Source organism: Dicentrarchus labrax, unplaced genomic scaffold (genome assembly GCF_905237075.1).
Source record: "Dicentrarchus labrax unplaced genomic scaffold, dlabrax2021, whole genome shotgun sequence".
NCBI classification, from domain to species: Eukaryota; Metazoa; Chordata; class Actinopteri; family Moronidae; genus Dicentrarchus; species Dicentrarchus labrax.
In genome coordinates, this window is record NW_026136723.1 from 18643893 (window position 1) to 18669115 (window position 25223).

General features: G+C 39.3%; 1 protein-coding gene across 15 annotated transcripts in view; it reads right to left on the reverse strand.

The window, feature by feature from the left end:
* The window catches only part of ptk2aa (protein tyrosine kinase 2aa), a 62512-nt gene that overhangs the window by 9756 nt on the left and 27533 nt on the right, over positions 1-25223 (reverse strand). For 3 of the 15 annotated variants that reach the window (XM_051389962.1, XM_051389954.1, XM_051389958.1), the window contains 22 exons: positions 24572-24626; positions 19624-19764; positions 19385-19462; positions 19047-19154; positions 17953-18070; positions 17723-17753; positions 16146-16210; positions 15698-15784; positions 12939-12956; positions 10336-10392; positions 9269-9289; positions 7430-7527; positions 6839-6923; positions 6249-6349; positions 5965-6080; positions 5402-5502; positions 4944-5033; positions 4546-4750; positions 3564-3675; positions 3372-3446; positions 1311-1418; positions 452-556 (listed from right to left, as the gene is read on the reverse strand). In XM_051389962.1, coding sequence (XP_051245922.1) covers positions 452-556; positions 1311-1418; positions 3372-3446; positions 3564-3675; positions 4546-4750; positions 4944-5033; positions 5402-5502; positions 5965-6080; positions 6249-6349; positions 6839-6923; positions 7430-7527; positions 9269-9289; positions 10336-10392; positions 12939-12956; positions 15698-15784; positions 16146-16210; positions 17723-17753; positions 17953-18070; positions 19047-19154; positions 19385-19462; positions 19624-19764; positions 24572-24626 — 1975 coding nt within the window. Of the gene's footprint in view, positions 1-451; positions 557-1310; positions 1419-3371; positions 3447-3563; positions 3676-4545; positions 4751-4943; positions 5034-5401; positions 5503-5964; positions 6081-6248; positions 6350-6838; positions 6924-7429; positions 7528-9268; positions 9290-10335; positions 10393-10524; positions 10682-12938; positions 12957-13618; positions 13802-15697; positions 15785-16145; positions 16211-16301; positions 16471-17722; positions 17754-17952; positions 18071-19046; positions 19155-19384; positions 19463-19623; positions 19765-24571; positions 24627-25223 lie in introns of those variants that run through there. The other 12 variants (XM_051389955.1, XM_051389957.1, XM_051389959.1 and 9 more) reach the window with 12 other exon arrangements.

A 25223-nucleotide genomic window follows, 5' to 3' on the forward strand; every position in this document is an offset into this window, starting at 1 on the left:
AAAACTGCTTTTAGATGAGCATTGCATTCTGACAATCTATTAGTTAACCAGACACGTAGTTTTCTTTAATCCCCTTGGATGATAATGACATAAATACATCTTCTCTTGTTTGCTAATGGTTCTCTAGCATACATGGTTGCAACACTGTGTGCCGTTTACTCTCAGTTGGACTTCGAGCAAAGCATGTAAAACTATTTCTGTAAAATTTAAATTTGTTTGGAAAACCCTTAAAAATGTTATTTGTAGAATCACAACTTCCAGAATGGAGGAGGTGAGTGTAAAATGATGACCCAGAGACAGAATGACATGGTTGAAAAACACTCCAATTTCCCTTTAAGGGTCCATTTTGTTACTAGAGGTGATGTTTTGCTCATAGTAGTAGTGGTGATCATAGTCCACAAACAAAAACTGAAGTAGCTTACATAGAGATATCTCTTTGTTTGTTCATTACCATGAAGCTCTCCTCCTGCTCCAACCACCGCTGGTCGTCCTCCATCTGTTGTTGCTGCATCATCAGCCTCTCCTCCATCATAGCGTGGCCTACGCATCCACTATCCTGTAGAAAAGATGGGTGTTTGACTGTGAATTGATTTTTTACAAAATAATTAAATTCAAAACTTGTTTATTTAGACTTTTGTCAAAAAAATTCGAAATGGGATTAACAGGTTCAGGACAGCAACACGATCACCTCAATCATCTTTATATGCTGACAAGTGATTGATTGAACTGTGCGATGATCTTTAAATACTTAATAAATGATTGTAGGGATCGAGTTTCCATTTGAAACACTTTCCTGACTGCAGTTACTTTATTCCCCTGCACTGAGCACTGCGGTCTGGTTGAAAAAACAACTTCATCACACGGTTGAAGTGTCAGCACGTCACTACTATAATGTCACCGGCTATGTTTAATCAAAATGAAAAGTAAATTACATAAATGTATGTGAAAGTTGAGACCTGGGTTGTTCCGGGCTCAGCTAAGGAAAACCTGTTCCAGTTTATATTACATTATATTAGGTTATATTACTTTTTCCACCACACGGTCGGGCTCGACTCTAAGAGGAGGGGGTGAGCAGTGAAGTCGTCAATCTGGCAGTAAAAGTACAGTGTTGGTTACAGTTTTTCAGTGAATAATTAAATAGTGTTGCTCCGACAATCAGCTCCATCTACGCTGAGAGGATACTATCCAAAGTACTATCTACGGTGGGAAAGTAAAGGTACCAAAAGCTAGTAGAGTTGTAGTGAAAATACAGCTTTACACATCAACCTTAGACTGCATTCAGGTGCTTGTTTTATGTGTTGTGTGCGTACCTCCATGTTAGGGCTCCACAGTGCAGTGTGTTCAGGTCTGTGTTGATTCCAGGAATCATTAGGAGGGTAGCTGCCTCCTACTCCTCCTGCACCACCGTGGGCTGATGGCTGGAGGTGGACAGAAATACAGATGGTTAATAATAGTAAAGGGTCTGTTTTTACATTCCTGTTTTGATGACACAAGACTAAATTCTAAAGAGTATACAGACAATGGGCAAATACATCAGCTGATGAAGCCAAGGCTTCCACTATTTACCCTTACATGCTATAGAATGTATCAGAATAATCTGAAATGCAAAATAAAATGTATAGTAAAAAGGTACACACAAGGTTATAAGACTGTAAATTGACTGATATTTTCCTTATTAAACTGCCTTAATCTTCCCTTTCTGGTTTTTCACACAAAAATCACAATATTTACGATTGACACAAATTTCAAATAGACTCATAGAAAGGATCTCTGAGTCATCGTAGAATCAGAGGAATCGTAATCCGCAATAATAACAAGCTCTGATTTGGCACAAGGTCTCAAAGAATCATGGGAGTTCTTATACAGCACTTCAGCTGCTCTCAGTCTGGTGTGTAATACATGCTACCAAAATATATAGATGTTATTCTTACTTGTGATATGATCAAGTTTGACTTATATAGCAGTTAACATTACACACTCCTTATAAGGACGAGAGAGAGAGAGAGAGTGTGAGAGAGAGAGAGAGAGAAGCTTATTGCCTTAAGAGCTGGAGAGTGGCTTTGGTTTGTGTGTGTGTATGTGTGTGTGTGTGTGTGTGTGTGTGTGTGTGTGTGTGTGTGTGTGTGTGTGTGTGTGTGTGTGTGTGTGTGTGTGTGTGTGTGTGTGTGTGTGTGTGTGTAGTGGCTTTTAGCACTACAGGAAATGCCTGCTGTCTGCTCGGTTTATGAGGAGCGGAATAACTGCACTGAAAGTCCCTCTCATTTTCTCTTTCTTCACATTTCTCTTTCTGACTTTGACACATGCAGCACACGTCTGTCCTCCAACACAGTCTGTCTTCTTCTGAGTTGACTCACATACTGAGTTTACTGGGGTGGCCTTTACTGTGATGACAGCGTGCAACGCCGTCACTATAGAGATAATTTTGATGTGTTGGTATGTTTTCAAGATATGTGATTAATGCACCTTTCTCGAAAGCAACATTCCTACAATTTTTGTTATCTTCAAAAGATTTAAGGAGTTTAGTCAGTGTTAAAGGATAAGTGAGTAGGATTTAGTGGCATCTAGCGGTGAGATTGCAACTGACCGAACACTGCTTGTGCCTGTATTTGACAACTTGGGGATAAGAACGGCCTGTGAAATGTCGGGGAAACTACGGTGGCCTCAAAACTCACACAAAACCGATAAAAACGTCTCTTTCTAAGGTAACAAAAACATGATTCTTATACGTTTTCAGGTGATTATACTAATGAAAACATACATATGAATGTTATATTCCATTTTTGCCAGTAGATCCTCATAAATGTTACACACTGGATTTTTACACACACACACACACACACACACACACACACACACACACACACACACACACACACACACACACACACACACACACACACACACACACACACACACACACACACACACACACACACACACACAGACGAAGAGGTATAGTAATCTATAACTTACGTTGCCTAGGTGGCTCTCTTAACAACTGTCAGCTAACATAAAGCAATATATTTTGTTGAATAAGGGGGGGGGCGGTTGGCACTTTGTGCATAGCTTACACTGCTTATACGTGCAAGGTGAACATGATGATGGTTGTTTCTGAATAAGTTACAGTATGTTTGCTGTAAAAGATTCTTGTAAGACTTTATTGAGTCCTGAATCTTCCTCTATGTACTCCTGCATGCTGCTGCTGTTGCCACCTAAAACCTCTGGAAGTGAGAGGAAAAACCCTGCTGCAGCCACAGTGGATGAGAAGTAACAGAGGAGCACAGTACTCTCACTATGGGAGCTGTGTTTTTGCATGTGTGTATTCTGTGTGTGTGTGTGTGTGTGTGTGTGTGTGTGTGTGTTTGCTGTACCGGGAAGTGGTTGAGTTGGGGGCTGGAGAAGAAGCCTTCACTGGAACGAGGACTGGGGTAACCAGGTCTACTGGGCTGCAGGCAGAAAGATAACGGTTTGTTTCTGTTTGTAAGCCATTAAAAAACATGCACTGAAATACAAAAAGAAAAATCAGAGAGAAGTGAAATAAAAAGACAATCATTCAGTCTTACTTTTGGCGGTGCTTCATCAGACCCTCCAGAGTCCCAGGACACGGTGACTTGTCTCCTCATCTCCATTCGAAGTCTCTCCTCTTGCTGAAGCTTCTCTTCCTCCAGTATGGTGCTAAAAAGGTTTTACACAAATGACTCATCTAGTCAAGTACTGAGATCCTTTACAAGTATAGTCAGGAACATGTACTAATATGTAAGTGTTAAAAGTATCATATATTATATCATTAGATTATTCTCATTAATATAAAAGCAGGATTTTACTGTTGTAGTTGGTTAAGGTGGAGCTAACTGCATAGGACTACAATTTATAATTATTTTCATTATGGATTAATCTGATGATTATTTTCCCCCATGAACTGATTGTTTCAGATGTAGAAATTTGGAAAACAGTGAGAAATGTCATCTTGATTCATTAATTAGCTCAAAGTGATTTTTGTTTTGTCCAACCAATAGTCCAAACCTCAAAATTATTGGAAGTAAATTAAAATAATATAAAAGAAAAGCAGCAAATCCCCCTTGTGAGGCTGAAACTCTGAAATGTTTTTGCGTGAAAAATGACTGAGCAATTATCAAAGTATTTGCTGATTAACTTTGATTGATCGACTAATCTGTTGTTTTTATATTTCTCAGAAAAAGAAAATAAGTCTTTTTTGGATGAAATGTGAGGAAAAATAACCACATCATCACCTTTATAAGTGGTGAAAAATGAATCCATAGGAAAATAATAAAAACACACCACCAGGCTACTGTGATTTGTTTATGGCAATGGTATCAGGATTTGGACAATAAAGACGTAACTCATCAGAAAATTTAACCAAAACAAAGTATTAGAAAAAGTACTCCTTGTCTTTTTTGTACATTGAGCAACTTTAAATTGAAATATTCACTTTCAATCTTTTGTTTTCATCAATTATTTAAGTATTTAACTGAAATTCAACACACAAGCATCTTTAAGCACAAACTGACAAAAACATTTTATTACCTGAGTTGTGTTTTGAGTTCGGTGAATCGCGGTCGCTTGCTGGGGTCGTATGACCAACACTTGGTCATCAAACTGTAGAGGGTGGGAGGGCACTGAGGGGGCATAGCCAATCGCTCGCCATTCTCTATCCTGCCAATCACGTCATTGTTCTTCACCCCCTGGAAAGGCTTGATGCCGTACATTAAGATCTCCCACATACACACACCTACAGAGAAACAAACAGATGTAGTTCTCTAGGACAGAAAATGATTGACAAACACACACAGACGCTCTTAAAAGATGATAGAAGAAATAGTGTAGTAAAAGACTGTTTCTCAGACGATGTACTGTAATTATATTTTACCTATTAATGGCAAATAACACAACACACAAATACACATAAATGATCATTAACTCACCAAACATCCAGACATCACTGGCAGAAGTGAATCTTCTGAAGTTGATAGATTCAGGAGCCATCCATTTGATAGGAAGTTTACCTTTAGAAGCTGAGACAAAGATACATCAAAATTACCTATAATGTACAGAGCGATTTCTTTTAACTAACATTAAACTTGTAACTCTGTTGCTGGTGAATTTCGCAATCAGGTCAGAGCTGAGAAGAAGATGCTGTTTTCATAACACGCCAACATGTGCAATAGGTGATTTTAAGTGAAGACAAACTGCAGTACCCTGATGTAACCTTTGGATGGTGGTAAAGTACTGGCAACCAGAAAACTCAGTCACATTCACTAAACTACAAAATGGTCTTGGTAGATTTAAACTATTAGTGAATTAGTGTTCTGTGTTAATACATTACACAAAATGTGAATGAGTGTGTATTTGTTTTACTGTATGTATATGTGTGTATTATCACCTTTGTAGTAAGAGCTGTCCTCCATGTATCGCGACAGACCAAAGTCTCCGAGCATCACACAGTCGACTGAAGAGACCAACACATTGCGAGCTGCGATGTCCCTGTAAGATATTGGCTGTCGTTAGCGCTGAATTGAAGATGTTATTTGTCATTTCTTAGATGCCAAAATCTCTATTAAAGAGCATGAGAGATGTACTTTGAAACAACAGCTGTGTCTGAAAACCAGTCTATATTTGTTACAGATCTCCCTACACTGTATGTCTTTTCTGTCACTTTATTTCAGTGAATTCTCAAAGTAAAATTTATGCAGCATACAGTGCAGATTACATGTCCACTACTATCTGTTATTAACTCCTTTATTTTAAGATTACATTAGATAATAAAACCTCGGAAACTCCGGAAACTGTCCTGGTAATTTAATTTAAACTTCTATATATTTGTCATGGTTATTATAATGTAAATCTAGTACATGCACTCAATCGCTCACACTTATTCCTCAGTCAGTCTATTGAATCTTTTCTGTGTGTGTGTGCGCGCATGTGTGTGTGTGTGTGTGGGTGTACCTGTGTACAAAGCGTTTACTCTCCAGATATGCCAGTGCTGTGCTGAGCTGGTAGGCAAACAGAATGAGAGTGGCCAAATCCAAACTGTACTTCCTCACCTGAAGGAACGAACGCAACTGTAGACAGAGAGATGGACAGAGGAAGAGGGATGAGGTAATGTTAGAGAAACTGTTTCATATAGTGTATTTATTTAACATAGTAGATGTTGGTGCATGCCACCACACACACTCTCTACTCCACTTAGTGTATGTGTGTGACTGTTATCCACACAGCCTCAGGCGTACCTCTCCAAGAGTACAGAGCTCCATGATGATCCACACAGGGTTTTCTGTGATCACTCCGATCAGCTTGACAATGTGTGGGTGGTCAAACTGACGCATTGTCACTGCAAGGGAAACACACACACACACACACACACACACACACACACACACACACACACACACACACACACACACACACACACACTTAGCCACTGATAGCACCATGAATTGTGCATCACTTGTAACTGCTATCTGCCCCACCTTAAGGTCCAATTGACAAAAGATGTGACTCTCCCTGCTCGTTCAAATGTTCCTATCTGTGACTAGTGTGACTCACTCGTTATGGAGTGTTTTCTCAGAGTGATTGTTGTTTGGGGTGCTCTCCCTCATGTCTACAGTGCATAACCACACAACCTCCATTTCTTTCTATAATTGCTTTGCCTGGCTACAATCACTACTGCCATACCACTGGAAAGTCTAGACGCGACACCCCTTATTAATGCACTTCAGTTACCACCATCTCTTCGACGATGCTAATAATTTCACTCTAACTGCATGTGGCTATTAACGCTGGTGTTTGTTTGTGTTTGAAAAACACAGTGTGGTCTTACATGCTTCTTGTAGGAACTTTTCTCTGACGCTGTCTGATGTACAGTTCTTGCAGGTCTTAATGGCAACATTTAGAGCTGGTTTGTCCTGCAGAGCACATGGTATAGTAAATCACAGGTTAGCATATTATAGATTATGTGCTGGTTCACAAAAAGAAGGATTTTTTTTATATCGATAGTATATCACAATAAAGCATATATCACATACAATGTAATGCAATGAACAGGCAAAACTCATAAAAATGTGTAAAAAAAACAACAACAACCTGACAACAATTATTAATTTGCACCAAAAAAGTTTGTAAAGCTTTGTAACTCAGTATTTTCAGCTTCCAAAGTATTCTCATAAGCAGTACATAATCTGATCTTTATACGCTGGTGCAGAATATTTTAATGACAACGGTTTGTTTTAGCTTGATGATAACTATAGTAACTATCAGACAATAAAGAACATGAAAGTCACTTAAGTTATCTGTGACTGGAAACTGACAACCATCTGGTATTCTATCACCTTAAAAGTTATCTGAGTCTTATTTTCACTTTCTATTTGTCCGATGTATGTGCATGAGTGTGCCCGAGTGTATTTCCACATACCGGGCTGTTGTAGACTCCTTGGTGTACATCTCCAAACTGACCCTCTCCTATGCAGCGGCCCAACTCTATCCTGTCCCTCTGGATCTCATAATCCCGCGCTGAGAGAGAGGAGGAAGGGAAAAAAAGAGAGAAAAGAAGTGCACAGAGTGAGATACACACGTTTACCTGCTGTTTTTCATACACTGGAAACACAGGAAAGACCCATCACATTGACATGCTTCTCTCAGACCACATGGATGGGGCTTACCAGGACAAGACAATTTGGATGGCATCAGGTAATTGTTTTAATAATTAGTATAAGTAAAAGTATTAAGATACTTTTAAGAAACTCTGAATGATTTCTAACTTTCTGGCAGCAAATTGATTGTCCTTTTTTGGTAAACCCTACCTACCAGCAATCAGATTAAACTAAAACAAACAAACAACAATATAAAAAAAATACATTTTAACCCATGTTTATACATTCAGATTATAGTCCCTTCCCCTAACCCCTCTAACTAGACAAACCTTGACATAACATGCACACTGACACACAAAATTACAAACACACCAACATACAGTCAACCCATTGAAAAGGCAAAATCTACGGTTCATAAAAAGCTGTGTTTACATGCACATCAGAGTCCCATTATCACTTTCTGTTTATTCCTGTATACTGACAGGGCCACAGGGGAAACACATAAACATGTTGTCCTGAATAAGATCATTAATAGAGATAAACACCTGGAGTGCTCTGTGCATGTAAACATCAAGAGCCCACTTCTTAAAACACTTCGCAAGGCGGAGAAGAACGCCTTGGCCTGGATGTTTTTAGCCAAATATTCAAAAGGTCTGATGTAAACGGATGGACTGGATCTGAAGTGCAGTCGACATAACCTTTTCATATTCCAGAAGTATCTGAATGGAAGCGGTTGTTTTTGCAAGTGACATTCACATGCTTTTGACATTTTAACTTTTACAGTTGTTATCAATATTTCCGTCTTGTTGTAAAGGTCATGAAACATTTCTACAGAGGTGCATTAATGTCAGCTGCCAACCAGCCGCAGTAACAGAAATTGACTCAGTACTGAGTTCAAGAGGTTTATGCAGGACACTGACAACCGGGAACTTATGCCGTAAAAGTTTACTTATCTGTTGGGCTGAACGAAGTTCGGCTGTTTGACTCAACCAACAGATAAACAGAAAAATCCAACACCAACAGCGTAACCAAAACACATTCCATTACAAGGAAATGTACTGCATTTAATCCATATCGCAGTTCACTTGCAGGGAACTAATAATTGCTTCAAACAGAAAAGAACCCACAGATGACCGGAAAAAAAAAAACACACGACCATGATAATAAATTACGATGAAGAAATAAAAATCTCATAACCGACATGATGGTGAAATGAGAATCAAGTCAATAAACAACACAAATACAGTTCACATCTTGCATTGTTTATGGATTGGCCCTCCCTTTCATTTCCAACACCAGACCCGAATGAACTGCATTCTACAAAACACCAACGACCGCAAGTCAACAACAATTTGGATATTAGGTGCTTTGAGTCTTTGTATTTTTCTTTGCCGGATACTAACGATGAAATAAAAATCTTACTACTCATAAAAGCTTCAGCATTGATACTAGTACTCATGTAAATAAATGGGTATGGATAGGTTTGAACAAACTTGCATGAAGATGCACTGATGAGTTTTAATGAGGAAGGCTTCAGAGGTAAATCTTTACCTACAATGTAATCAAGTACCCGGCAAAGAAAAATATCAGTAAAAATGTAAAATCTCAAGGCATTGTGGTCGGACAGAACGAGAGAGAGGGAGAGAGGCAGGGAATTTTACCTTCAACTACTCCATAGCTGACTGTGTTGGCGATGGGAGAAAGAGGAAGAAAGAGAGATGAAGAGAGGGAGAGAGCCAGACAGCTGCTTTAAGATTGAAAATAGCTCAGATAACACACACACACACACACACACACACACACACACACACACACACACACACACACACACACACACACACACACACACACACACACACACACACACACACACTTCACTCTATATCTGATGTTCAGTTAATAAATACGTTAATGAATGAAAAACTGAGCTGATACTGCCACAGACTGGCTAAAAGAGCAGGTTTGCTATATACACACACACGTTACTGTTACACAGCCTCGTTTAATACATACAGTAGACAGTTATGACATGCACATGCATGCAAACTCAGACACAGAGTGGGAAAATATGTGTGCAAAAAAGTCTTTTTAGAGGAAGTTGCAGAAAGAAGGAGACCGAAAAGAGCAAAGTGAAAGAGACAAACAAATAAAACCAGACAGAAAAAGATAGAAAAAAAGACTGTGGGAGGAAATGAGAACACAGTCCATTTTCAAAGTTGGCCACGCAATCAAACACATGAGTAGTTTGTACTGGCTGAAACATCCACATCAAATGTATTGGAACAGAGGGCTGAAGCCACCATTACTTACAGGGCTACAGCCAAACCTACCGGCACATTCACGGTCTTTGACTAACACGTGAATGAATTTGACAGATGTAATGTGTCTAACCAACAGAAGTTACAACTCAGTATGAGTTGTAGCCTCTCTGACCTCCAGCTGTTTATATAATTTGATTAGCCTCCACCTAACCAAATGTGGTTTAATATAACTTCTCTGATGTTCCCCGTGCAAGTGTGTTTCTTGGAAAAGATTCACAACCACGCTCGGCTATCAGATAGCAGAAAGAAATTGTTTGCTGGAGGAACGCAAGCATTTGACCGAAGAATAACAGTTATTATATAGTTCCCTTACTGTAGTAACAGCAGCTCATTTTCTTGAGCACAAATGACTCTAGTTGGTGGAGGATGTTATAAGCGAAGGAGAGAAGATTGAATAAGTTACTTACTGGAGGGCATGGTGTATGTGTCCTCTTCATCAACTATCTCAGCATAGTCATCAGTCTCTGTAACATTAGATAAACACAAATGGTGTAAAAAGACAAAAAAACACAAGAGAGTTACAAGAAAAAACCCACACACAGGCACATGTAGGCAATACACCAACAATGGGATGATCATGCACATGTTCAGTTTACCATGAGTCCACTATGGCATGAAGAGCCTGAGACTGATACAAACACAACACGTGTACAGCTTAAAAACAAAAAGTGCACTAAAACACTAAGAAATAAAGCACAGAGCTAACTCAAAGTTTCGACAACTCCTGCGCAAAGCAACACCCACGTAGCTCCTCTCTCCCTTTCTCTCTGCGCACACACACACACACACACACACACATACATACACACACACACTTGGCGGAGAGTGTCAGCTGAGCATGTGTTGTGCATATCTGTCTGTGTGAGAGCAGCTGGCTGCTGGGAGTAACTGTGGTGGTGGAGGAGTGGAGGGAAAGAAACAGAGTAGAGACGAAGACAGAAAGGAGAGTTCAAGAGAGACAAGTAGAGCATGGAAGAGAGAACAGGAAGGAGAAATCAGTCAAAAAGGACACAAGAATAAGAGAGAGTAAGAAAGAGAACCACCGATTGAGGGTCTAGCTGTCATGTAAACAGATGGTAGCGTTTAGGATCGAATCTGGGCATAATCAGACAGATAGGCAGAGAGAGGCGGAGACGAGAGAGCCAGCGGGGGGGGAAAAAAATAAAGGAAAAGATGGACCCAGTCTATCCTAACCAGATGGCGGTGTTTAAAATAAAATCAGCGTACAGACTCAGCTGTTGGAAACAAGAGTCAAACATCTGCTGTGTTGAACGTTACCCTCGCAGCTCTGCTCAGGATTTATCAGGCTCTGTGGGAACGTGTCCCTAAATTCATCAGAAATCCTTTTCTAAAGCCTGTAGCTGATTTTCTCAAGAAAAGCTCTGCCATCAAGAAAGTCAGCCATGGCACAGTTTGCTATGTAGAAATAAGCTGGAGCTGAAGCACTAGTTGTTAACGTAAGGCAGGGTAAACAATACACTGGGTTTGCATTAGTTGGATGTTATTGGAGTGTTTAATGTTAAAAGAAATAGTTCCAGAAATACCTAATATTTGATTTTCTGCTAAGAGTTGGATGAGAAAACGGATACCACCCACTCTGTAAATATATCAGTTTCCAGTCTGCGTTCTAAGCTAACCAGCTGTTGACCACAGCTACATATTTAACAGACAGACATGAGAGTGGTCTCAATCTTTTCATCCAACTCTCAGCAAGTAAGCAAATAAATATGTTTCTCAAAGTATGAGACTATTCCTTTAAGGACACTGTAGGCTTAGGTTAGAACTTTTACTCTCATTACTACCATTACTATACCAGTGCAGCAGTCCTTAGAAGAAGAGGTTGGAAAATGTTTAAACTTTTAATCAAACAGGCATGACTTTTGCTAAACCATTTCTGTGCATGATTAATGTTTCGCATGAGAGGAAAGGAAAGACTTTAATGCGCCTCTAAAAATATCTTCATATGAGCTGGAATAAAAGCAAGAGCACTGCTTACTCTGCAGCTGCTACTAAAATGTGTTTTATTAGATAAACTCATCATAAAAAGCCTAGCATTTCAGCAAAAGGTGGTTTTTATCAGTCATGGTTTATTCAATAAAACATGTCAGCAACAGAAACTTTTTTTTTTATTTATTTCTACATCCAGCCAGGCTTATCAGTGTTTCCATACAGTGTGTGAAATGATAAAACACTAATATTGTTTCAATTGTACACATAGTTTCACAGGTATTTGTTAGTTTGTACTGTGAAGTGCATTGTTTGTATTGCTGCATATTCGCTCCCATGTGGTTTGTTCTAAAGAATCAACCGTTTCTAAGTTTGGTCTAACTCTCTTTCTGCGTTCAGTGGAGGGATAATGTGTGTTTGTGCTTGCATGTGTGTTTATGTGTATGTGTGTGTGTGATCTAGTTAGCCCATTATAGCCAGGAATGCACCCGCTCTTGAATCCAGCAAACCTCTCCCTTCTCCGCTGTGTGTGTGCATGAATGTACGTGAGTACACGTGTGCATGATTTTGCGTGTGTGTGTGTGAAGAGAGAGAGAGAGACAGACAGATTTGGAGAAGTTCCCTTAAAGAGAAATACCACTTAATTTTCAAATTCTGCTTTTGTTCTTGTGGTTTAAAGCAGACATATTTCCAATTTAGTGGCAATCTACAAAAAAATAATCACAAATAGACACAGACAAAAACAATACTGAAACAGGAAACCGCTCAAGCTACCAACAGATCAAAGTACTGGTGCATGTTTCCAGTCACTGAAACATGAGCAGCAACACCCTCAGCTAAAGAATCATTTCATTCTAAATAATTTCAGTCACTCTATATGTACACAATACAGCACATACACACATTGTTAACACACCGTTGTTAAAGATATAAGAATGCATGCATAAACATCAACCCCCACACACCAACACAATCACACACACTAGGGAGGTTGCAGTGTGTTGGTGGAGTGAGGACTACAAAGACGGAACAACAGAGAGATAAAACAACAGCGTAACTTTACCATCCCCACTAAGATCTTCTGCAGGGTCCAGGAGAGCATGCAGGAAACGAGACAGCATAGGAGGAGGAGGAGAGTGGAGAGAGAAAGCAGCAAGGAGAGTGAGAGAAAAGCAGGAGGCATAGTGGAGAAAAGAGGGAGAGAGAAGGAGAGCGGTTAGAGCATGAAAAGCCTTGAAACAACATAGGACATGTTGCTGGATCTGCAAAGCCAAAAGCTCAGCGAGCAGTTAGTTAATATCCAAAATATCTTCAGTAAAAAAGCTGAGTTAACAACTTTCATTAATGCTGTGCAGACACATGTAGGTTAAATGAACTAATGGAAGAAACTCCAGTATGGTTTCAGTGAAGCGTGATGTCTGTGTCAAGCTGTAAATATTATTGAGTTGGAGAGTTACTGTATGGTTAGCAGACAGAAGAGCTTTAACATGAGTTCCAGTGGTGTAACATAAGCAGTGAGTAGAGTTAGAACTTCAACCGTCAGAGCTTCGAGAAAAAGGTTCATTTAATGTATAATTGTAAGGTTTCATATTGTCAGGGGCAGTGGAAATATACAGCAGTTTCAACTATATTGGATTACTGTATGTGTCTCTTAAGAATCTTAACACAAACAAAGAGGAAAAACCACATCACTTCTGTCGTTAAGAGAAGAGCTTTAGGATATACGCTTAATCGCTTACTTACCCAGAGTTAAATGAGAGGGTTGATACCACTTCCATGTCTCTATGGCTAATATACAGCCTGCAGCCAGTTGGCTTAGCTTAGCATCAAGACTGGAAACTATGACAAACACCTTTATCTGAAGGTAACAAAATCTTCATGCAAGCAGCTCAGTTAAGCTAAGCTAACCGTCTCCTGCCTGTTACTTCATGGACACAGCCGAGAGTGGTGTACTTCTTCTCATCCATCTCTTAGTAAGAACGCAACAAAGCAGACTTCCCAAAACTATTTAAGTCCTTGCTTTGGCTACTTGTGTCTTTAGCTTTGCTTAGCTTCCCACTTCCTTACAGTGAAGACGATTCGCTGCCTTTTCTCCGCTCTACTCTTTTTTACGGACAGCTTACACAGAAAAAAATAAATAAACAAAATAGACATAGTAGTCTACAACCATATTATTAAATACTTATAATATTGCTTCAGTACAGTACAAACCTGGTTGGGAATTGAGAACTGGTTCCAAATTGTCCAATCCATTGAAATAATGTCCTTTTATTCCTTTTATCAATGCTGGCACGTTTTTCTGACAGTTGCACATGGCAAAACAATTACCTCAAACTCAAACATCTACGCTGTGTTTGGACTCAGAGATATATAAAACAGTGCTTTCCTTTTTCATTTATTTTGTTGTGTGTGTTGTAAGTTTTAATTATAGTTCTACTATTTTAATCCTGTGAAGCACTTTGTTAACGTTGTGTTTTAAAAAGTGCTTCACAAATTAGGCTGTTATTACCATCTCAATTGACTTACAGTAGTTCACAGTGAAGTTTGAAATTCTAAAAGTAGGATGTCAACCATGCCTGCGTGTCACATTTGGAGTCTCCAGCAGAAAAAGTTTGGATCGTTTGTTAGGTTTCAGCAACAAACCAGCTGGTGTCCAGATCCAGGCCTGCTAGCTACTGAGGAAAGCTGCCAAGGCCATACATAGAGACATGAGGACACGACTGACCCTTTCAGTAAGTCCACCTTGGTATAGGACACGTATATTTTGTAATATTTAATAAGCAATTTCAATAGAGGTTTTTCTAGCTTCAGAACATTCCTGAGCTAGTGCTGATTGGCTGCTTGAGGAAACTTTAACAGGGCAGATATATCTTTTTTAACTGGCCACCCAGCCATGAACTAAGCTCTGCCCGTTTGAATAAACTGACATTAAACACTGAAAATAATGGTTAAAATAACCACACTGTGACCTCAAGAGCAAGACATTTGCTAAACCGAGACTGGAGAGAACCATTTTACTCTTTATTTTAGTGCTGTTGAATTTAAAAAATAAGCATTTTACAAAGAGGTAATCAGCCTTTGCCTTTGTGAGCAGTTAGAAGACTGAAAACTTGTTCTCAAATCTGAGGTAAAGTGTAAAAACTGGTTACTGATATGAAGAAAAACACACATAAGCCTCAGGTTTTAGAAAGTACTGCACAACAACAGTTCTTTCCATTTGTTTCCCAGTCTTATTTAAAGAGCGTTGGCTTGGTTATAAGCAGCAACACACAAGCAGTTATTGTGGTTGAAGTAAGTGTGTTTGTGTGTGTGTGTGTGTGTGTGTGTGTGTGTGTGTGTGTGTGTGTGTGTGTGTGCAAGACTGAATTAGTCAAAGCAACCACGCACTGAGGACAAAGACAGTTTAGTAGGAGAGGGCATCTTTAAAAATGAGATAGATTGTGATGGAGCAGATAAAAGTAATTCAACCACCGGAATTGTTTTATTTTACTCGTAAACATTTAAAATTGCTACCAAAACTATGTCAATATTTTTAATATAGTATATATTATATATTAGCGCTTTACATTTGTGGTTTAAATCAATTAAAATAATACTTTTAAAACAACTCCCATATAATAAAAGATTTATTGTGCAATTTTATTTCAGATTTCATCAATAGGCTACTTTCTGTGAGGTTTTTCTGTGCCCCATCTGCGTTTCCTTGAATGCAAAGTAACATTACCCAATAAGCAAGATCATCAAATCAGGCATTTTATTCCGCCACATCACAATTTTGTGGATGCCCTCCTCCACTAACTGTCCAATGAGAGCCGAGGATACCATTGGGCGGCGAATCTGAACAGAAGACAAAGGGGAGGAGGAAACGCCGCGCCTTGGTTGGTTTAGGAGGGGTCGATGTCACTATGTCTGCAGCCAGTCAGGCAGGAAGAGAAGACCAGAGTGTGAAGGGGGGGGGGAAGAACAGTGAGTGAATGGATGCAAGTACAGAGGGGAGATGTGAGAAAGACCGAAGGGGAGAGGAGGAAGTAAACAAAAGAAAGCAGGAACAGAGAGGACGAGATGGGAGAGAGAGAGGGAGGGAGAGGCAGTCCCAACAGAGAGGACAACAATGAGAGATGAAATAGAAAAAAAATGAGTGAGAGAAAAAACAGATGTTGGAGGAAATGGAAAGACAGAAAGAAAGACAGTACTTGGAGCCAAGGACGCAATCAGACTCCTAAACCGGTCGATTTGTGAGTGTCTGTGTGTGCATGATTCTTTATCTTACCTGAGACAGAGATAGCCCTTACTCCACTCCTGACTGCTTCTAGCTTTTTCTCATTATTGGACACTCTGAAGAGGAGAAAAAAATCAACCAACAACAAATTAGACAGCGATTACACACCAGACGAAGCGGTTAACAGATATAACAAACCAAACATACCTAGGTTAAAGCCTCTTTAACATACAGTGATTTTTAAAGTCAGGTTTCATTGAGAGAGTCGGCCGTTGCTTCTGTAAACTAACCCTTACTGTTTCAATTATCTCTCTGTCTTTGCCGTGGTCTCTCCTGCCTGTGTCATCTGAGCTCTACTACGGTCTTTACATCACAGACCACAACAAGCTAAGAGGAAAAGAGAGAGACAGTGAGCGAAGAGAAACTTAGAGTGAGTAGACCGAGAGAAAGAGGAGGAGACTGCCCAAGTGTTTAAAAACCCTAAGTGGAAAATATTTGGCTCTTAAACTTATCTCCTTATTTGACCAGAGACAGGGGGAGAGAGAGAGAGAGAGAGAGAGAGAGAGAGAGAGAGAGAGAGAGAGAGAGAGAGAGAGAGAGAGAGAGAGAGATTTGAGTTGAAATGACCAAAAGTAAGCAAAAAGTCTGTTTTGGAATTTGATCAACTGACAGTGAAAAGTGAACACACCATGTCCAGGCTCGTACTGTCAGAGATAAACAAACACAAAAAAATCCACATTTCAAAGAAGTCCCAATGTTTCCTCTCAAAGAAATGTTTAAGGCTCTGCTGTTCTGAGCCAAAAGCCTCTAAAAAGGCTCTTTTTCTAATAGAAAATAATGCAGGTTGAACTATGGGTAAATAGTTTGGGCATTTTTTAAACTGAGTTTTGATGTAATTTATATTTAACTACCATGTCAATATAAGACAACTGGGCTGCAACTGACAATTATTTTTATTATAGGTTAATCTGTCAATTATTTTTTACAACAAGTCAATCAGTAATCTAGTTCATAAAAAATCAACATTGATGATAATCAATTTTCTGTCAATCAACTACCTGTTTCAGCGCTTCACTTATTTAACACATTAAAAAAACAAATATGCAACATAAACTTTAACAACAAAATCTTACAAAGATAAAAAGTGATTATATCGAACCATCGTTAAAATGTATGTTGCCCTGAAAGTCCGACTGATTTACTGTTCTTCTTACAACAGGCGAGTAACTACAGGACTTTTATTTTCAGAAGAACTGTGGCGTAAAGCATGAAGAGGAGGCTGACCCCCTTTAATTTTGAATGATCATAAATTCAACAGCTATTTGTCATTAATGTTGGCTTGAAAGACACATAATTATTAGCCTGGCTGCATGCCAACCTTTACTGTTACAAGCAAACATTGAGTATGTTTATTGAGTTATGTTTATCTGAACTTCTAAAGATCATTTTTTGTTCCAGAAAGGTCATAATTGTGTGACTGGACTGCTAAGCCTCAAACAGCCCATATACCATCTTTGTATGAGCAAGATTACAGATCTGATGGCTTAAAGTTGTAATATGAGTAAGTTTATAGATTTCTGTAATGTTAATTTTAGTGTAACAACACTAAGAATAAAACTGGTACTTACTTTGGGATGGATGGCAGTGCTCTTTCTCCCTCTAGAGGACAAAAACACACATCATCAGGATCTGAATGAGTAACGTGAAGCACAATAAATGTGTAAGACTACATACAGGATTTTATGTTTTATGACTAAAAAACTCCAAAAAACACCCAATAAAAAGGTGTACAGGGTTGTATTTTTGTGTTTAACCCTAAAGAGGCGGACAGAAAAGGTGGGATCTAAGGTTTTTATACCTTTCTGAACTCTGACGATGAAGGAATGAGTTTCCATGGAGACGAGCCGACAGTAACCGTCAATCAAGTCAGCCAAGTTCTCTGCCATGGTCAGTGATGCTGTTGTAACCGTGAGAGGCTGCACACACACATGCACAACCGCACAAACACACAAACACACAAACACACACACACACACACACACACACACACACACACACACCACACACACACACACACACACACACACACACACACACACAGTGGCAGGCATGTTACAAAAGAGCCATTATCCGCAAAGACACACACACTCTTACACATAACAGCACAGTGGGGGTTTCCAGCTGCTCCTTATGTCAGGGGAAGACTCTTCTCTCTCACAGTATTTATGTGTGTGTAAGTAAATCCAATACTATAAAGGCCAATAAAACAGAAAGACTCCACTCATACAGCAGCGGGTGTAACGAAACCCTTCCTCTGTGAGTAGAACCATTATGTGGAATCTATAAATGGAAAACCATTAGTTAATCTCCGTATCCATCTCAGTCGTACACTCTCACACACAGAGGGCCAAGTAACCAAGCTATGCACCATGATGGGGACAGCTTATGGTGGCTCTTTAGTATCCACTGGAGGACAAAGGGGTCATCATGACTATGAAAATACCAACAAAACTGCCTTTAGAGAATGAGAAAACTTAATGGTATAAGGGTGCTTCGCAATCTTCTGTCCTTTTCGGAGCCTAAAGCTTGGCAAACTGATAGTAGACAGGTTTGGTGTTTTCCTCCACAATGATTAGCAAAGGCAGAGATCAAAATTAGCATAAAAACACTAATGCAGACAACTGCCATGTTCACAGATTTGTCACCAAAAGTGTCTGAGATTAAACACACTTTTTATATTTTGAACCATAATGTTCGCCATAAAGATAGATTACATAAAAAGAAGGAGCGATGGGCATCGTCTTTTTATCATAATGGTAGACTGAATAGTAATCTAACTACATATAAATGTAAATCAGGTTTTCATGGTATGCTTTTAAAAAAAATGGACCTGTAGAACACATTTCTATGTATGTATGTAGACAGACAGAAAGACAGACAGGATTATAGTACCTCAGCAGCTCCGGCTACATTGAGCTGTAGCATCCCTTTCCTGTCCTTTTCCTCCATAGCTGAATACTGGATGGACTGAACTTGGTTAAAGTTAGCTAGATGGGTAGGCTGAGGACAAAGAGAGAGAAACACAGACAAAACAGAAATTAAATCATGTAAACTAGGCCATGAACTATTCATTAATAATCAATGAACGAGTGATATCTAATGGCTATCTTTATCTCAGGAGGTCTTGGCCTGGAAAACATTTCTGGATACAGAACATGAGAAGCAGAGGTCATTCATAACGTATTATAAACCCAGCTGGGTAGTACAGTATGGTCTCTATAAGAACTCACCGTGGATCCCTTGTCAGTGAGGTAGCTGATCCCTTCCTCTGGTCCGATGGCTAACTCCACCTGGATCACCCAGCTGGACTGTTGGAGGGAACAGGAGGGATACAAGTTAAAAGAGGAAGAGGGTGAGTCAGGATGCAAGACCTGATGCCACCAAAAGGGGTCAACCTAACACAGCTAACAGGAGCTCTCAGAGTGCATGAGGACACAGCAGAGGGGAGGCAAGAATGGAAGAAACCTACCCCGAGAGCACATTTGAAGCACTCCTTGTCGTAGCGGTAGATTGCCGCAAGTATCTCCAAGAACTTCAGGATGCACTGCTCATCGTTGAGATTGGCTACCTGCTTAAATGTCTGCTGAATCAACTTACGAAGAGTTTTAGCCTGTAGAGAGGACAGAGATGGGAGGGAACGGGAAAGGAAAATTACATTTAAAAATCTAACTTTATCTAAAATATTATCTTGTTGTTAGAGCAAATCTGTAGGGTACTGATGGGATGAGTGTGTGCGTGCATATGTGTGGGCACACAGTGACAGAGACATTGATTGACTAATAGGCCACTCTGGTTCCAATCAAATTGACCTCAGCACTTCATTCCAGGGACACTCCTAGTTCCGATCAATATCTTAACAAAGACACATTGATACTGTTAGTTACCACTCAATTAAACATCAGCGTCTGCCCATTCATCTGTAGTGTATAACAGAATTTTTAGTGTGTCGGTTGTGTTTTCCTGCTCACTGGCATGTGGGGTTTTTTTTTTGGTTTGTTTTTTTCTTTTAAAGGTCTGTTATGTCACTGGAGAGTAGACAGATGGGTGCTGACAGAAAGAAAATCCATCTAGGAACATTGTTCTGTCATTTACAATCCTCTCTATACTTCATCTCGACATAAAGATTCGCAACACGCACAGATACACAATCTCATATATAATCTGCTTTATCTGATGTATATCTAAAAACATTAGGACTTACATGAAGAGGGATTCACCGCTGACAAAATAACCTTTTTAACCCCTTTTCCGAATAGGATCTTGATGATCTTGAGCTTTCATACGTATCTATGCATAAATATGCACTATTAAGGACATTTAAATGTATATTGATGGCAGTATTATTCAAACACACATAAACACTAAGTACATTCAGTGAAAATACACATTCACACACGCACACATACAGTACAGACAATCCCAAACTATAAATAGCTCTCCATATATAGATTAAGATAAAGATTAGAGGAGATTTAGTTCACTACAGACCAGGCTTAAAAAACTGTGGATTTACAGTAGACTGGTTCATCACATTAAGGTCATTCTACACAAAATACAAAACAGTTTTGCAATTAAAGTTAGGACCAAATGGCAATCAATTGCATTGATTTATTGACTTTAATTTAACCTAGAAGCAAGCAATTAACACATTTCAGGTCTAATGAGGCACAAAAAACATTATGTACAGTGTGTATAAACCCTCTGTATGTACTAAACATTTAACATTTTTGAGAGCAGAATCATTAAGTTTTCTATTATGCATTTTATTAAGCCACTTTCTATTTCTATTCCTACTTTTATCATTCATTTGTAAATAAAAGCATGAATCTCTATACTTCAGAGGCCTGTTGCCAGCTGTCTACTCATTAAGCCTGAAAGAATCAAGAAACCAACAAATACACACACACACAAACACACACTCATAGTCTACAATGCTCCTGTGTGTTCAGCTATGTATGTGCATGTGTGTCATTTCAACAGATGTCATAACGCACGTCTGATTACAGAATATAATGTGTATGTGCGTTCTTCTTGCTTTTGATAGGATCAGTGTGTTAATTCCTGGAATTCCACCACACACACTTAGGGATATTGTCAGTCCAAAGTGTCCACCCTTCCTGAGAGGAAGTACTGTGAGTGGCTATCACCCTTCCCATCATCACGCTGACAAGTCACTGACAGCACTTACACTGTATATCTTTTTATTTTTGTAAAACTCTTAACTCTGTTTACAAGCTGAAGGACACAATAATGGCTGTGTGTATCATGTCTCTGTGCTTCCTTAGCTGTAGTGGCTGGAGGTAATTTGGAGTTTTGGTGTTATTTTTGTCTCACTAAGTTGCTTGTATGTATTTCATGCAGAATGGTCCGATACCATGTTGTGTCATTAGTGGCCTATCCTGGTAAATCTGCTCTTTCCATTTAAAATGATCTACTTCGTCACAGAAAAGAGAACATTCTTCAGACAGAGCAGGTAGAGGAGTTATGTTTAAAGGCTTTATTTAATTGTGCATATTTGTTAAAATGCCAGCTGGTTTCGACCTCGCCAGGTTTTTTTCAGATCAAAAAAAAGTACAAAAATTGCTTTTTTACGGACTTAAATGTATTAAATTCTTTCTGTGTTGTGTACTGATAGTAATACTGATTTACATATTGTATATTCTTATTAAGTTCAGCTCAATTAAAACTAAGAGACCAGTATTGCACAAAACCCAGATTCGCTGTGATAAATTATACATTACAAAAAGTACTTAACCAATGCATAAATTATCAATGAATCTGCATAGACTGTATAAACAAACCTTCCTGGCTTGGTTTCAGCTTTTAAAGCTTTTAAACAAATATTCATGATGTAAATAATAAAATCACAGGAGACTATACTAATAATCGTTTATGGTCTTCATTCCAAAGTCAAAAATGTTATCACGTCCACACAATATTTAAGGGTTTTGTTTAGAAATGTCATTGATAATTGTGCTTTGTTGCCAATAGCTCTTCAAAATGTTATTTCCTGTAAAATGTAGCAATGAATCTCACTGCAGAATCACCAAATTGTTTTGTGGTAATCCTCAGTTTCATAAAGTTGAGAGTAATTCAATAAGTTATCAATCGGATGAGGGCAAACAGACTCCTCGCATCAAGCTGGGCTGCTTGTTCAAACTTTGATCTCCAAAGAAACCAAAGGTCAGTTTTACTAAACCTGCTGCCCAGCTTGTCAATATTAAAGAACAGACTCTGCTCTTTATAACGCTTTCACCACAGCTAACATCAGTCACTGTTTACTACCACAGCCATCTGCTCAGGGGTTGTGTGTGTGTGTGTGTGTGTGTGTGTGTGTGTGTGTGTGTGTGTGTGTGTGTGTGTGTGTGTGTGTGTGTGTGTGTGTGTGTGTGTGTGTGTGTGTGGGGTAGTGGAGTCCATTGAGGGAGAATAATCCCATTAAATGACTACCATTCTCTTTCAGCAGGGCAAAGGACAGAAACATAGATGACAGCTGTGCTCTCTCTATTTCTCTAACACATATCTATGTATGTATGTAAGAGCAGATGTGTCAGACACTTATCGTTTGCTTAACCTTAACTAATAAAATATGATATAATTATGCGTATACAAATACTTGAACTCAAAGACAGGCACAGCCAACTCATTAGGACTACAGGTAATGATTGTTTTTTCCATTTTCAATTATTTTCTCAAGTAATTGATAAATTGTTTGGTCTTTAAAATATCTTAAACCACAGCATCAGTCCAATTTGTGGATGTTTGACTGCATGCGTGTGTGCTTATTCATGGCTAATAAAGCAGATCAAAATGGAGTGTGTGTTATCAGAAAATGAGAGAAAGAGAAGAGAGGAGGTAAAGTAGGTAGGTGGGCAGCTGATGAGGGGGGAGTCAGCAGGGCTTGACAGACGGGGGTGGCGGGGGCAACCCCAGAAGGAGACGCACGTTGACGCCTTCCCCCTCCCTCCTCATTGTTGGAAAGAGAAAGTGGGTTTAAACATGACCCGAGGGTCACACACACACACACAGTTTCTGTCCCTCTGCAGAGCATCTGTCTGGCCGCCTGCTGACATCAAGACCTTTTTGGGTCACTGGGCCTTTCCTTCATGCCACACACACACACACACACACACACACACACACACACACACACATACAGACAGACAGACACGAAGACCCTCCCCGTAAACGCGTGCCGTAAATTTATCACTGACACAGACACTGCTCATTATGCAAGCACACCCAGCCATCACATACAAACGTACACTACCCAAATCTGCCACACTCATAAATCAATCTAACACAAAAGCTTCATGTTAGTTCATCTCCTGAATGTTATTAACACTGCAGAGGGAAGGTGCTGAAGATTTGCTCACCATCAATATGAAGTACGTTTCAGTAGAAACCTTAATAAAGATGAGCTGTAATGTAACTAATACTGTTCCATATTACATTTAAGCTGTTAAATAATATTTAAATCCAACTAAACTTTACATGATGGGATTTTACCATTGACGTTGGTCTTATACGAGATATGATATTTACATGGAAGAGAGAAATCTGGTTATTGATAGTTCTGTATATATGATCATAACAGTATCCAGATGTCTGATCATCATCTTTAAACTAAGTTACCTCAATAGTTGAGGAGGACCCCAGTTGTGTGCTGCAGTTACCACTTCTCTGGATATAACTTCTTCATCTCATCACTGGAAATGAAAAACTAAAGCAACGATACAACATAATGCTCTGTTCTACTGAACTCACACTTTCCCCTTATTTCAGCATGAAATCATTACATCTTTGATCATCATATTATTTGTTTGACTAATTCATTTCTACATTTGGTTGGCACCAAACCTGCTAACATGGCAGAGGATGGTGGGAAACCGGAATGGTTTACATGCAACAGTATCCGGTTTCTATGGGCGCTCTCCATCTAGCAAAAAGTTTCGACATTCATCACACTCATCGATAAACAGAACATAAGCCTTTCTGGTAAAACATTTTTCCTCTTCTTTCTCTTACTCAACTCCATTCATCTAAACTCCACTGGTTAGTTGGCCAAGATTTCATTTCAGTCTATTGGAGTCTGGCACTGCCTCACACTCTGTCAGCTAGACCAGACAAAACATCAAGTAACACATTTAAAAAAACTGGCTAGAGGGCACCTTCACTTACACTATGGAGCTGCCCATAAAACCACAGGGTTTGGGTACTTTTGGTAACTGAGCAACTCCAGACGAGCAGCTGGGGCACTGGGATAGCAGCTGCTGAATGAAGGGAGACTACTACTCAGTCAACCTACCAGGGCACCAAAACTTTGATCAGAAACCCTCTTATTGAACAACCTGACTCATTATACTTTGTGTGTTCCCCCTCTCTTTTGATCTCAGTTCTAAACATATGATTCTCACCTTGACTGAATCCAACAGGTCTTTTGGGAAAAAACGCCTCAAACCAACGTCTTTCCTGTGAAGAGAGACAGAGAGAGATAAAGAAGCAGGTTTATTAGGCTCTAATTACACTGAGGAATGCTAATTGACAAGCCTTTTTAACTTTATCTGATCTCTGCAGATTTATTTTTTTTCCCTCCACAGAGAAATTACCAACAACAGCTACAGACAGATACAGTTAGGCAGACAGGCAACCGAAGAGAAGAAACAGAAAACAGAAAGCTATGACTAAGTGCTGACTAGACTACTCATCTTTTCCTAAGAGACGGAGCGGAGGAAAAAATAGAGAGAGCATAAAGCGAGAGATAGAGCGAGGCAGAGAGGAGTACAAAGAGGGAGACCACAGAGACAAAGAAAGATGTGCAGAGCTAAAACAGGAAGCTAGCTAATGACTCAAACTCCTCTGGAGAAAAGACAAGTACAGGGGGAGGCAGAGAGAATGATTGAAGAGAGAGTAAGTGAAGGCAGAGAGCTTACATCATCCTATTTCTCCAACATAGGTCAATCTCAATATCAGTCTCAAATTATTATTATAGTGTGTGTTGTACAAAAGGGTTGGGATTTATCTCAAGTAAGTTGTCGCAATAAATAAACTTTCAGATGCTGCCCTGTG